Genomic DNA, 14,234 nt, shown 5'->3' on the forward strand with positions numbered 1-14,234 from the left:
CTCCAAGGGGCCCAACGGCCCACTCCTGCTCCTAGTTTGAATATATCACTTCAGAAGGCTGTTACAGAGTCAACTATGGCAGATTGGGACTGGAATCATGTGAAGGCTGGATAAGGATATGAAGCTGGTTTTTTTCTTTAAGGTGACATCAAATAACAGTTAGGTTTTTATGAAAATCCAATTGTTTCCAAATTTTTAAAAATGAAATGGTTTTGTCTTTTCTTTTTCCCTTTTTTTATGCTTAATTCATAAACCAACCTAATGAGATATTTTGCCATGTTACATGTTCTCCGGATAATCATACCAGGTCATTGGGCTGATGTAGTTAAGTCAAATCATGTAGCAACAACATGACCACTGCCCTCATACCATGCAGTTTCGTTGGAACACAAAATGGAGTTGAGGATTGCTTATTGTACTATGGTACATTTGAAGGAGTTATAATGCAGTTTACAAAGGATTGTTGACAGGTGTCAATGCCACTTTGGGTTTTTTAGCAAAACTACAGTTTGTGTGTCTGCAGGAAATCTGACAAACCCACAGAGCTATTTCCTAATCCAAGAGCATTCTCTATCACCAGCTGAAGTGAATTTTTTACATACTATACTCTCATTCAACAGACGATCTGATATACATTGAAACTTCTCAAAACTCATATTGTTACTTGTTAAATTCCATGATAACTATACTTGTAGAAGCAAGATAATTATCTTATGTGTATGTGGTCTGAGAAGGATATTAACCTTTTAACTTAATACAAGCTTTCTCAAACAAATTTTTTCTTCCTGCATTCTCTGGGTGAAGACAGGTCTGAACCCAAAACCTCCTCCATGAGGACAACAACGAGGCAGGTCCCGAGTCCAGATGGAAAGGGGAAATCACACCCTGAGCTGTTGGCACCAACTGGATCCACAACAGCAACCTAGCACACTGAGCCAACCAGCACCTTGCGTTGTTATAGCAACATAAACCTTTATGGCATGTTATGGCTTGGAGATATGGATAGTTAGTGACAGCAGAATCTTCAGGTTTTGTTCCATCCCATGGCTGACCTGGCATTCCTCCTGCTCTTACTGCCTGCTGCTGGTGCTCATGGGAAGGATTTGCGGGTTATCAACCTGTTTGGCCTTGTCGTGAACTCACCTTCCTCAACCCTCAGCTCCTGGAGCAAGACTTGAACCTTCAGCCTCTGGGGAACTTACCAACTATAGGCCAGTTACCTTAACTTCTGTAGTTAGGAAAATGCTGGAGACTATCATTGAAGAAGAAATAGTGAGACATCTGGATGGAAAGGGTTTCATTAGGCAGAAGCAGCATGGATTCAGGAAGAGAAGGTCATTCGACAAGCTTACTGGAGTTCTTTGAGGATGTGACAAATGCAGTAGATGGAGGGGAACAGGTGGATGTTATATACTTGCATTTTCAGAAAGCATTCAATAAGATGCCACATAAAAGACTCATCCATAAGATAAGAATGCATGGAGTTACAGGAAATATACTAGCATGGATAGAGGACTGGCTAACCAATAGAAAGCAGAGAGTTGGAATAAATGGGTGTTTCTTGGGTTGGAGATCAGTGGTGAGTGGGGTGCCACATGGGTCAGTGTTGGGCCTGCAATGTTCATGATATATATCAATGATTTGGAGGAGGAGACCGAGTGTAGCATATCCAAGTTTGCTGATGACACTAAACTGAGTGGAGAGGCAACCTGTGCAGGGGATGTGGAGGGTCTGCAGAGAGATTTAGATAGGTGAAGTGAGTGGGCAAGGGTCCGGCAGATGAGCACAGTGTTGGTAAATGGGAGGTTATCCACTTTGGAAGTAAAAATAGCAGGTCAGAGTATTATTTAAATGGTGAAAGATTGCAGCATGTTATTGTGCAGAGGGACTTCGGAGTGTTCACACATGAATTGCTAAAAGTTGATCTGCAGGTGTAACAGGTAATCAGGAAGGCCAACAGAATATTGGCTTTCATTGCTAGAGTGATTGAATTTATGAGTAGAGAGGTTCTGCTGCAATTGTACAAGGTGTTGGTGAGGGCACACTTGGAGTATTGTATGCAGTTCTGGTCTCCTTACTTGAGGAAGGACATACTGGCTTTGGAGGCAGTGCAGAGGAAGTTCACCAGGTTGATTCCAGAGATGAGGGGGTTACCCTGTGAGGGGAGGTTGAGCCACTTGGGACTGTACTTGCTAGAATGAGAGGTGATCTTATAGATACATTTAAAATTATGAAAGGGGTAGATAAGAGAGAGCCAGGCAAGTTGTTTCCAATGGTGGGTGACACTAGGACTAGGGGACATGGCCTCAAGATTAGGGGGAGTAGATTTAGGACAGAGATGAGGAGGAACTGCTTTTCCCAGAGAGTGGTGAATCTTAACTCAAGGAAGCAGTCAAGGCAGCTTCATTAAATATATTCAAGACACAGTTGGATAGGTTTTTGTACGGTAGGGGAATTAAGGGTCATGGGGCTAATGCAGGTAGGAGGAGTTATTGGTTCAGCTCAAGAATACTCAGTTTGTACCTTTCACTTTGGTTATTTTACTCAAAGAGACTAAGACAGCTTGATTAATAGCATAGTGCATCTTCTTTCAGGAAGTAGAGTCGCAGGTGGATAGGATAGTGAAGGCTGCATTTGGTATGCTTTTCTTTATTGGTCAGAGCATTGAGTTCAGGAGTTGGGAGGTCATGTTGCACTGTACAGGACATTGGTTAGGCAACTTTTGGAATACTGCGTGTAATTCTGGTCTCCTTCCTTTTGGAAAGATGTTGTGAAACATGAAAGGGTTCAGAAAAGATTTACAAGGATGTTGCCAGGGTTAGAGGATTTGAGCTACAGGGAGAGGCTGAACAGGTTGGGGCTGTTTTCCCTGGAGCGTCGGAGACTGAGGGGTGACCTTATAGAGGTCTATAAAATCATGAGGAGCATAGATAGGATAAATAGACAAAGTCTTTTCCCTGGGGTGGGGGAGTCCAAAACTAGAGGCCATAGGTTTAGGGTGAGCAGGGAGAGATATAAAAGGGACTTAAGGGGCAACTTTTTCACACAGAGGGTTGTGTGTGTATGGAATGAGCTGCAGAGGAAGTGGTGGAGGCTGGTACAATTATAACATTTAAAAGGCATCTGGATGGGTATATGAATAGGAAGGGCTAAGAGGGATATGGGCCAGGTGCTGGCAGGTGGGACTAGATTGGGTTGGGATACCTGGTCGGCATGAATGAGTTGGACTGAAGGGTCTATTTCCATGCTGTACATCTCTATGACTGTATTCATAGCAACAGAGCATTATCACATATTGTCAAAATCTGCTCTTGGTTTCCATGAACGTAAAGTTTTATTCTGTATTTGGGAGGGTGTGACCAGCTAAATATCAGATAACTGACAGGAGCCTTAGACCTCAGTCTCAGACATTGATCAAACATTGGTAGTCAGTTTCACACCCTTTACCTTTCCTTAAACATTTCTAAGTTGAGTATCTTTATTGGAAATTAGTGTTCACTTGCTAACAAACTAAATTACATTTCAATGATTTCATGTCTATCCACTTTTAGAGCCACTAGTATTGCGCTGTTCAAACATCAGTAACAACATGGCTTTTAGATCTATTTTGTCCTTTTCCTGTGCCATAGTACAAACCAAGGTGTGAGAGTTTCATGACCAAAGCTGAAACCTACCCCGCTTAAAAGTAAAATAAGACACAGACAGCAATCAGCTCAACCTGGGGTTTAAGCTCTGTCATATTCGGATGGATTGCTGCACTCATTCTGTGCATATGCTGTTTTGGTTGCTTTTTGAATTTTCACGTACCACATAGTGACTGGATGTCTTTAACCTACTGCATGCTTCTTTGCGATATGCTTCTGAAACAAAAGCACATTATTGCGGGTGTGGTAAGCGTTGGTAGGTTTACCTAGTTTTAGTTAATATTTCAATGTGCAACGGGATGTGGTTAAGATTCTTCATGATGCTAAGCATGCAATTGTTTGGGTTTTTATTGGTAACATATTGTTCATCCCCAATCATCGTGAAATCCAACTGACTTCCCCTTAGCCTATTTAATGTCGCAAACACTAGAAATGCCAGTATTTTATAAACAGCAAAACCTAAGGTCCTCTCTACAGAGAAAGCATTGTTGAAAAATAGATCAGGTGCAAACATCTCCTCAAGGTTGCTCAAATAAATCCTAAAATTACACAGGAATAAAGCAAAACTGAATGTGAAAAAACTAGATCAATATGAAACAATGTTGGAAATGCAGTAACTTGGTGGGTCTATGCTCAGAGTGAAGAATAGCTGAATGCTTCAGCGTGAAATATCCAGCAGAGTTGTTCCCGATGTGGCAGGTCTTCCTGCTTCCCGACAGTGACAGGGCTTGTGTTCCTCCCCAGTATTTTCTCTGCTCCAGTTCTATGTGCAGTCACACCCAGTGCTAGCAACTCACCTGTGCTGCCATATCAATGAGCTTTATTATGCTGAGTTTAGATCCTACAGGGGTCTTCAGAAAATCAACTAGGCTACCTGGGAAAAAAAGAAAGATAAATGTCACACCTTCTTACAAAACATTTGGGATTGACTGAACAGTAGTCTGGACACTGTTTGACAACAATTTCTAGTATCCTAATAATTTTTAGTAAGCGAGCCTTTGAAATCTATATTTTCTTGTCAGGGAAACACAATGCTTAGTATTAATTGGCATAAGTAAAGTGCTTTATTTTGTGCTTCAAGTCCACACTGCAACCTGCACATTGAGACACTCAGCTGCAGGTGTTTGCATACACTATTCCTGAGGCCGATGGTTCCTTACCTCTATCTTCAATTCCTTATGTATTGTAACACTCCTTTATTTATATAGTGGGTCATTATGCACAGCCGCCTAGCGTCATGCCTAATTGCAGTCTCTTTACTTATTCACTCCAGACTAATGAATTCTCCTTGACTTTTTATCATGATGATTTACATGAAACTCAATACCCCACGCTCTGGGACTCCACCTTAGCCCTAATTGACCGGGGAGAGTGAGACCACCAGTTGAAGATTTAAACTTACCAACATGACTAGTCAGTTGTTTAGTTCTTGAGGGAGTGAACATGGTTAAACATCAAAGAGGTGCATGCTCTCAGTCAGATCCACCAACGTCAAGCCAGTGTTCTTCTCTGACCACTGCCTCCTGCTGGCCGACTGTCACCTACAGGACGAGCAGTAAGGGAACGTGGAAGCTGAACACAAAGCTGTTGACCCCGGGAAACATTGAGGAGCTCAAGAGGGACTACGCAGGTTGGAGAACCGTGAAGCCCCTCTTTGAGTCCCCAGTGGACTGGTGGGAAACAGTACAAGGTTCTTTATCCTCAAAGGTGTTCAGGAGGCGAGAGAGAGGCGGGGAAAACTGTCCCAGCTCCAGGAAAGTATGCAGAACCTGCTCCTGCTGCAGACGATGGGGGTCGATGTCATGGAGGATCTCAAGGAGGTGAAGGGCCAGCAAGCCTCGCTCTTTGCCTCGGAGGCCTCCAAGATAATCTTCCGGTCCAGGGTCCGCTCGGTGGAGCAGGTCGAGTTGTGCTCACGTTTCTTCTTCCAGAAGGTGCACAAAGAGAGCTCCGTGCTCAGCAGCCTGAAGAAAGAAGACGGCTCGGTAACATCATCTCAGGCTGATGTCATGAGGATCAGTAAATCCTTCTACGCCAGTCTGTATGACGCGAAGCCGACCGACAGCGCGGTCTCCCAGTCGTTCCTGTCCTCTATCATGGACGGCTTAGACAACAGAACACGAGAGAGGCTGGACCAGCCGCTCTCTCTGGACGAGCTGACCAAGGCCCTCGAGTCCTTCAAAAAGAATAAAACTCCTGGAAGCGACGGCTTACCGGTCGAGCTCTATTCCGCTCTGTGGGACTTGATTGGCCAGGACCTGCTGGAGGTGTATGTCAGTATGCTTCGGGCAGGTACCATGAGTGAATCCATGAGGAAAGGCATCATCACCCTCATCTACAAGCAGAAGGGGGGAGGGAGGAACTCAGAAATTGGAGACCAATCTCACTGCTGAATGCGGATTACAAAATTCTGTCAAAGGTAATCGCCAACCGGGTCAGGTCTGTTCTGGGGTCGGTGATTCACCCCGACCAAACCTGTGCTGTACCGGGCAGGAAGATCACTGAGAGTCTCACACTCCTCAGGGATACGATCGCCTACGGGGACAGAGGGTTGGACACCTGCCTGATCAGCCAGGACCAGGAGAAAGCCTTTGACAGGATATCACACATGTATACGAGAGATGTTCTCTCCAAAATGGTCTTTGGGGAGGGAATCTGCAATTGGATCAGACTGCTCGACACCAACATTGTCAGTGCAGTCTCAATCAATGGGTGGGAATCAGATAGCTTCCCAGTCAGATCTGGAGTCAGGCAGGGCTGCCCTCTCTCTCCGGCCTTGTTTGTGTGCTGCATGGAGCCATTTGCCGAGTCCATCAGGAAGGATGTGAGCCTGAGAGGGGTGACTATTCCTGGCAGCGGGGGCCTGCAGGTTCAGGCCTCCCTGGACATGGATGACATCACCGTTTTCTGCTTGGATCCGCTGTCCGTGCACAGACTCATGTGCACGTTTGACCAGTTCAAATGGGCCTTGGGGGCCAAAGTAAACAGAGGAAAGAGCGAGGCCATGCTCTTCGGGAACTGGGCCGACCAATCCTCAATCCCCTTCCCCGTCAGGACTGACCACCTAAAGGTGCTGGGTATTTGGTTCGGGGGGGGCTGGGGTGTGCGCCAAATCTTGAGAGGAGTGTATCAGCAAAGTGAGGCAGAAACTGGGCAGATGGAAGCTACTGTCGTTCTCCATCGCGGGAAAAATCCTGGTCATCAGGTGTGAGGCACTGTCATTGCTGTTAAACGTGGCACAGGTCTGGCCTATTCCCAGAACCTGTGCCGCTGCAGTCACCCGGGCCATCTTCCAATTTATATGGAGATCAAAGATGGATCGGTTCCGAAGGGACTCGGTGTATAAAGATCTGGGCAACGGGGGAAAAAATACACCCAATGTCACCCTCATCCTGATGGCCACCTTTGTGTTTGGCTGCATCAAGCTGTGCGTGGATCCCCAGTACTCAAACACCAAGTGTCACTAAGTACTGAGGTTCTACCTGTCCCTGGTGTTGTGAAGGGTGGGCCTGGCCTCGCTGCCGCGGAACCCTCCGAGAAGGTGGACTGTTCCATATCACCTGTCCTTCATGGAGAAGTTTACGAAGAAAAACACCTTTGACCACAAGTCCATCAGGAAGTGGTCAGCACGTAGTGTCCTTGAGACCCTTCGGGAAAAGGAGAGGGCAGATCCTGTCGAGCAGTTCCCTGAGCAGACTGTCAAAGCCATTTGGCAGAATGCCTCATCGCCAGAACTTTCCAACAAGCACCAAGACATGGCTTGGCTGGTGGTGAGAAGGGCTCTGCCTGTGAGATCCTTTATGCACGCCCAGACTCTCAGCCGCACCGCACGCTGCCCTTGAAGCGGCTGCGGTGGGGGGGAAATGAGACTGTCACAGAACTCCTTCTGGAATTGGCCACGCAGAAGAAGTTTGGAGAGGAATGCAGTGGTGTTTGTCAAGGTTCGTCCCAAGCAGCGCCGTGACACGGGACTCCGTGCTCTACGGTCTGCTCCCCAGGACGCACACCAAGACGAACATCAACTGTGCCTGGAGGATCATCAACTCGGTGAAGGACGCTCTCTGGGCGGTCCGAAACCTGTTGATCTTCCAGCTGAAGGAGTTGACCCTGACTGAGTGTTGCAGACTGGCACATTCCAAGGTCCAGGACTACGTGTTGAGGGACGCGCTGAAGCTCAGGGCAGCTGCCGCCAAGGCGCGGTGGGGAAAGACCACTGTGTAAGGTCTACCTGCCTAAGAAGAACAGGGGGCCCACGCAGTCATTTGGGCTCCGCTGACGCGTCAGCTAAATATATGGACATATGATTGATAAATGTACAGACCTGTATATACAAATGATAAATTCTGATCTATGTATGCAAATGTTTATGTATGTATGGCATGACCTGTATAGACCATCAAATTATTTTATGAATAAAATATATTTTTGAAATTAAAAAAACGTGCTGTTTCTGAATACCTACTCCCATCTCCACAAAGAAAAGCCAGAGTTTCTTTCAGACTAATGGACCAATTAACACAGTTGAACCCATGTTTTAATTGACTAATGGTGGAGTAGTTGCAGGTAGTGGGTATTCCCATGTATCTATTGCCCTTGTCCCTCTACTTGGAAGTGGTTGTGGGTTTGGAAGGTGCTGTCTAAGGATCTGTGGTGAATTTCTGCAGTGCATCTTGTAGATAGTACACAGCACTGCTCCTGAGTGTTGGTGGTGGAGGAAGTAGATGCTAGTGGATGTTATACCGACCAAGCGGGTGGCTTTGTCCTGGATGGTGTCAAGCTTCTTGAGTGTTGTTGAAGCTGTACACATCCAGGCAAGTGGGGAGTATTCCAACACATTTCTGTTCAAACAGCAGAAAAATTCAGCAAGATGTTAAACAATTATTTGGAAATTGCTAAGAGTAATTTTCAGCCTTCAGTGAGCATGGGGAATTAGTGTCAGTGAAAATAATTTATTGAAGAAAATGCTGGCCTATAGTTTGGCAAAGTGATTCTTCGTTCTGCAGTAAGGCATGTCATTTAGCCCTTTTTCTGGGATCATTTGCAGGGATCAGGTGAAATATCAGTCTGTATCCTTCCTTTAAATCTAGTGTCACAAACAGGATCATCAAGTTCTTGCCACTTATTTTTGATGACCACACTAACTAACTACGTTTGTCATAGCTATTCAAATGGAAATGGTAGGGTTTCCTTCAGTTTCATTCCATGGTGTTGCTAAGAATAGAGGATCACAAGATAACTGCATTGCTCTTTTGAAACAACTTCATAGCACCATGCTGATGCTGCATCACAAGGCAAGTGTGGAGGATTGGAATTTTGACTCAGAACATCATAAAACCGCATCTCATGGTCTTTGGCTCAATTTAAGGTCATCATCAGAAGTACTTGCATTCCATCCAGTCAGTAACACATCAGATTTCTTACACATGTACCACACAAAGTTCTTCACATCTTATTCAATTTCTAGGAGGACCCCAACTTCATGCCTTCAAGGTGAATTTAGCAGAATTAATTTTTTAAAATTTTTTTTATTGTCTTGTATTTGAACTAATGCTCCTGGGATTGGATCAGCTACAAGGGAGTTGGATATGTGATTCATCCACTCGCAAAAAACATTTTGAATGTGAAAACAAAGTTAAAAATGACTATGGGAAGAGGAAAGAGATTTCACTGAAATGATGAATGTACACATATAGTCAGAGAATTGCAGAGTTCAAAACAGTTCATTAACACGTGGGATGATAATATTGAAATTGTACTTTGAGCTGAGAGGTTTGTAAAGTAATGATATGAGTTAAGGAGTTTGAACAGGATTTAGTCAGAGCATGGTGTGAGCAGTAAGACGCTCCTCAGATCAGATTTGAGTAAAGAAGACTCTTTAGGCTGTTTAGACTTTCCCTCCATTTTCCATATTATCTCCATTGGTTGGGAGAAACGGAAGGAAGCTGCAGAATCTTTTCTTTCAAAGATTTTCCTTCTCCACCACTGTTTAGTGACAGGGTACAGATGTAATGTAGTTCAATCCATCGCTCCTTCCAATGTTTCAATTTTCCTTTCTTGTGAAACAATCCTAACACTCCTCACCAGAGGAACCATACACGGCACAATGAACAAGAACAGCCTCTGGCCCAGTGCAAGGGCATGGAATGTTTCCTTGGGATTTCATAAACAAAGCTGTCCTCATGGTCTACTCTCATGTTGTCAGACAACACATCATCTGTTCTTTTCCCATTTTCTCCATCCCCAGTCTTTTACCAATGGCACTGATTTCTCATTGCATCTGGTTTAAGCTTCTATAACTGGTCATTGTTCACAGGAGATTGTTGGATTTGAATCAAAGTATTATAAAGGCCCCCTTCTCCTCCTTTAAACAAAATGAAATCCAAAACAGCCATTAAAATTGGGTCAATAATCATTCAGTAGCCCAAGACTATTCTGTTACTTTTGAACAGTTTTTGCTGGAAACTATGGATAAATGCATTTATCGAAATGGGGTCAAAATAATTTTCTTGAGGGTTCCTCTTGAGATTTGTTTTTCTGTGGGCTACATTTTAATTTACAGGGCTACTTTATTGGTTTTCAGGGGCTCCTTTCTCAGTCTCAATAGCTCATTTATTTGATAACACATTCACACAGTAACGTTACCCTTTGTATTTCTGATGACATATGGGACATTTGGACTCACACATTGGAATAATTCACCAATATCCTCAATAATAATCAATTCTCCATTAAACAGAAAGCCACAGCACACAAGAAAAAAACAATCTCTTCAATACAAAATTGATATAACATCACAGTCATAAATTAACAATGGCTTTTTTTCCCAAAATAATTATAGAGACATACAAGATAACCAGAGGGTTAGATAGGATGGACAGGGAGAGCCTTTTTCCAAGTATGGGGACGGCAAACACGAGGGGACACAACTTTAAAGTGAGGGGAGATAGGTATAAGACAGATGTCAGAGGTAGTTTCTTTACTCAGAGAGTACATAGAACATAGACATAGAAGAATACAGCGCAGTTCAGGCCCTTCGGCCCTCGATGTTGCGCCGATCAAAGCCCACCTAACCTACACTAACCCACTATCCTCCATATACCTATCCAATGCCCGCTTAAATACCCATAAAGAGGGAGAGTCCACCACTGCTTCTGGCAGGGCATTCCATGAACTTACGACTCGCTGAGTGAAGAACCTACCCCTAACATCAGTCCTATATCTACCCCCCCTTAATTTAAAGCTATGCCCCCTTGTAATAGCTGACTCCATACGTGGAAAAAGGTTCTCACTGTCAACCCTATCTAACCCCCTAATCATCTTGTACACCTCTATCAAGTCACCCCTAAACCTTCTTTTCTCCAATGAAAACAACCCCAAGTGCCTCAGCCTTTCCTCATAGGATCTTCCTACCATACCAGGCAACATCCTGGTAAACTTCCTCTGCACCCGTTCCAGTGCCTCCACATCCTTCCTATAGTATGGCGACCAAAACTGCACACAATATTCCAGATGCGGCCGCACCAGAGTCTTATACAACTGCAGCATGACCTCAGGACTCTGGAACTCAATTCCTCTACCAATAAAAGCCAGTACGCCATATGCCTTCTTCACTGCACTATTTACCTGGGTGGCAACTTTCAGAGATCTGTGTACATGGACACCAAGATCCCTCTGCTCTTCCACACTACCAAGTATCCGACCATTAGCCCAGTACCCCATCTTTTTGTTACTCTTACCAAAGTGAATCATCTCACACTTAGCTACATTGAACTCTATTTGCCACCTTTCTGCCCAGCTCTGCAGCTTATCTATATCCCGCTGTAACTTGCCACATCCTTCCTCACTGTCAACAACTCCACCGACTTTCGTATCATCCGCAAACTTGCTCACCCAACCTTCTAACCCTTCCTCCAGGTCATTTATAAAAATGACAAACAGCAATGGTCCCAAAAAAGATCCTTGCGGAACACCGCTAGTGACGGCACTCCAAGAAGAACCTTTGCCATCAACTACTACCCTCTGTCTTCTTCCAGCCAGCCAATTCCTAATCCAAACCTCCAACTCACCCTCAATGCCATATCTCTGTATTTTCTGCAGTAGCCTACCATGGGGGACCTTATCAAACGCCTTACTAAAATCCATATATACCACATCTACCGCTTTCCCCTCATCTACCTCCTTAGTCACCTTCTCAAAGAATTCAATAAGGTTTGTGAGGCACGACCTGCCCTTCACAAAACCATGCTGACTATCCTTGATCACATTATTCTTATCCAGATGTGCATAAATCCTATCCCTTACAATTCTCTCTAAGACTTTGCCCACAACAGAAGTGAGACTCACTGGCCTATAGTTACTAGGATTATCCCTACTCCCCTTCTTGAACAAGGGAACCATGTTTGCTAGCCTCCAGTCCTCTGGCACTACTCCTGTAGACAAAGAGGACACAAAAATCAAGGCCAATGGCTCTTCAATCTCCTCCCTTGCTTCCCAGAGAATCCTAGGATAAATGCCATCAGGCCCAGGGGACTTATCTATTTTCACCCTTGCCAGAATTTCCAACACCTCTTCTCTACATATCTCAAAGCCATCCATTCTACTTATTCATGACTCAGTATTCATATCGACAACAATGTCCTGTTCCTGAGTGAATACTGACGAAAGGTATTCATTCAGTGCCTCCCCAATCTCTTCAGCCTCCACATGCAACTTCCCATTACTATCCTTGATTGGACCTATTCCTACCCTAGTCATTCTTTTATTCCTAACATACCCATAGAAAGCCTTAGGGTTTTCCCTAATCCTACCAACTAAGGACCTTTCATGTCCCCTCCTTGCTGCTCTTAGCTCTCTCTTCAGGTCCTTCCGGGCTACCTTATAACTCTCAATCGCCCCTATTGAACCTTCACGCCTCATCTTTACAAAGGCCGCCCTCTTCCATTTAACAAGGGATTCCAATTCCTTATTAAACCACGGCTCCCTCACACGACCCTTTCCTCCCTGCCTGATAGGTACGTACTTATCAAGGACACTCAATAGTTGCTCCTTGAACAAGTTCCACACATCAATTACGCTCTTGCCTTGGAATCTACTTTTCCAATCCACACATCCTAAGTCATGCCTCACCGCATCATAATTTCCCTGTCCCCAGCTATAACTCTTGCCCTGTAGTACACACTTATCCCTCTCCATCACTGGAGTAAAAATCACCGAATTGTGGTCACTGTCCCCAAAGTGCTCACCTACCTCTAGTTCTAATACCTGGCCTGGTTCGTTACCCAGAACCAAATCCAGTATGGCCTCACCTCTTGTTGGCTTATCTACATATTGTGTCAGGAAACTCTCCTGCACACATTGGACAAACACTGACCCATCTAACGAACTTGAGCTATAGCTTTCCCAATCAATATCAGGAAAGTTAAAGTCCCCCATAACAACCACCCTATTACTGTCACTCTTCTCCTGAATCATCTTCGCAATCCTTTCTTCAACGATTCTAGGACTATTAGGAGGCCTGTAAAAGACTCCTAACAGGGTGACCTCACCTCTCCTATTCCTAACCTCAATCCAAACTACCTCAGATGGCAAATCTTCGTCCATCTTCCTTTCCACCGCTGTAATACTATCTTTGACAAGCAAAGCCACACCCCCCCCTCTTTTACCCCCACCTCTGACCCTACTAAAACATTTAAACCCTGGAACCTGCAACAGCCAATCCTGTCCCTGATCTAGCCATGTCTCCGTAATAGCCACAACATCGAAGTCCCAGGTACCAACCCACGCTGCAAGTTCACCTACCTTATTTCGTATACTTCTGGCATTAAAGTATACACACTTCAAGCCACTCTTCTGTTTACAGGCACCCTCCTTTAAGATTGATGCCATATTCCTAACCTCCCTACACTCCAGGTCCTGCACCCTAAAGCTACAGTCTGGGTTCCCATGCCCCTGCAGAGTTAGTTTAAACCCCCCCCAAGAGCACTAGCAAACCTCCCCCCAAGGATACTGGTGCCCCTCAGCTTCAGGTGCAGACCATCCTGTTTATAGAGGTCCCACCTTCCCCAGAAAGAACCCCAGTTATCCAAGTACCGAAATCCCTCCCTCCTGCACCATCCCTGTAGCCACGCATTTAACTGTTCTCTCTCCCTATTCCTCGACTCTCTATCACGTGGCACGGGTAACAAACCAGAGACAACAACTCTGTTCGTTCTAACTCTGAGCTTCCAACCTAGCTCCCTAAAAGCCTGTCTAACATCCTCAGCACTCCTCCTACCTATGTCATTGGTGCCAATATGGACCACGACTTCAGGCTGCTCCCCCTCCCCCTTAAGGACCCGGAAAACACGATCAGAGACATCACGTACCCTTGCACCTTGGAGGCAACATACCAAACGTGAGTCTCTCTCGTTCCCACAAAACCGCCTATCTGTGCCCCGAACTATCGAGTCCCCAATTATTTTTGCTCTGCTCTTCTCCACCCTTCCCTTCTGAGTAGCGGGGACAGGCTCCGTGCCAGAGGCCTGAGCCCCGTTACTTACCCCTGGTAAGTCGTCCCCCCCACAAGTATCCAAAACGGTATACTTGTTCTTG

The 14,234-nt window shown here is 45.0% G+C and overlaps 1 protein-coding gene across 2 annotated transcripts in view; it reads right to left on the reverse strand.

Moving 5' to 3' along the window:
* The window catches only part of LOC140453351 (proto-oncogene tyrosine-protein kinase LCK-like), a 139,327-nt gene that overhangs the window by 17,145 nt on the left and 107,948 nt on the right, over positions 1-14,234 (reverse strand). For both annotated transcript variants that reach the window (XM_072547909.1, XM_072547910.1), the window contains exon 10: positions 4,442-4,518. In XM_072547909.1, the coding sequence (XP_072404010.1) occupies positions 4,442-4,518 (77 nt within the window). The remainder of the gene's footprint in view (positions 1-4,441; positions 4,519-14,234) is intronic.

Source organism: Chiloscyllium punctatum, chromosome 27 (genome assembly GCF_047496795.1).
Source record: "Chiloscyllium punctatum isolate Juve2018m chromosome 27, sChiPun1.3, whole genome shotgun sequence".
NCBI lineage: Eukaryota > Metazoa > Chordata > Chondrichthyes > Orectolobiformes > Hemiscylliidae > Chiloscyllium > Chiloscyllium punctatum.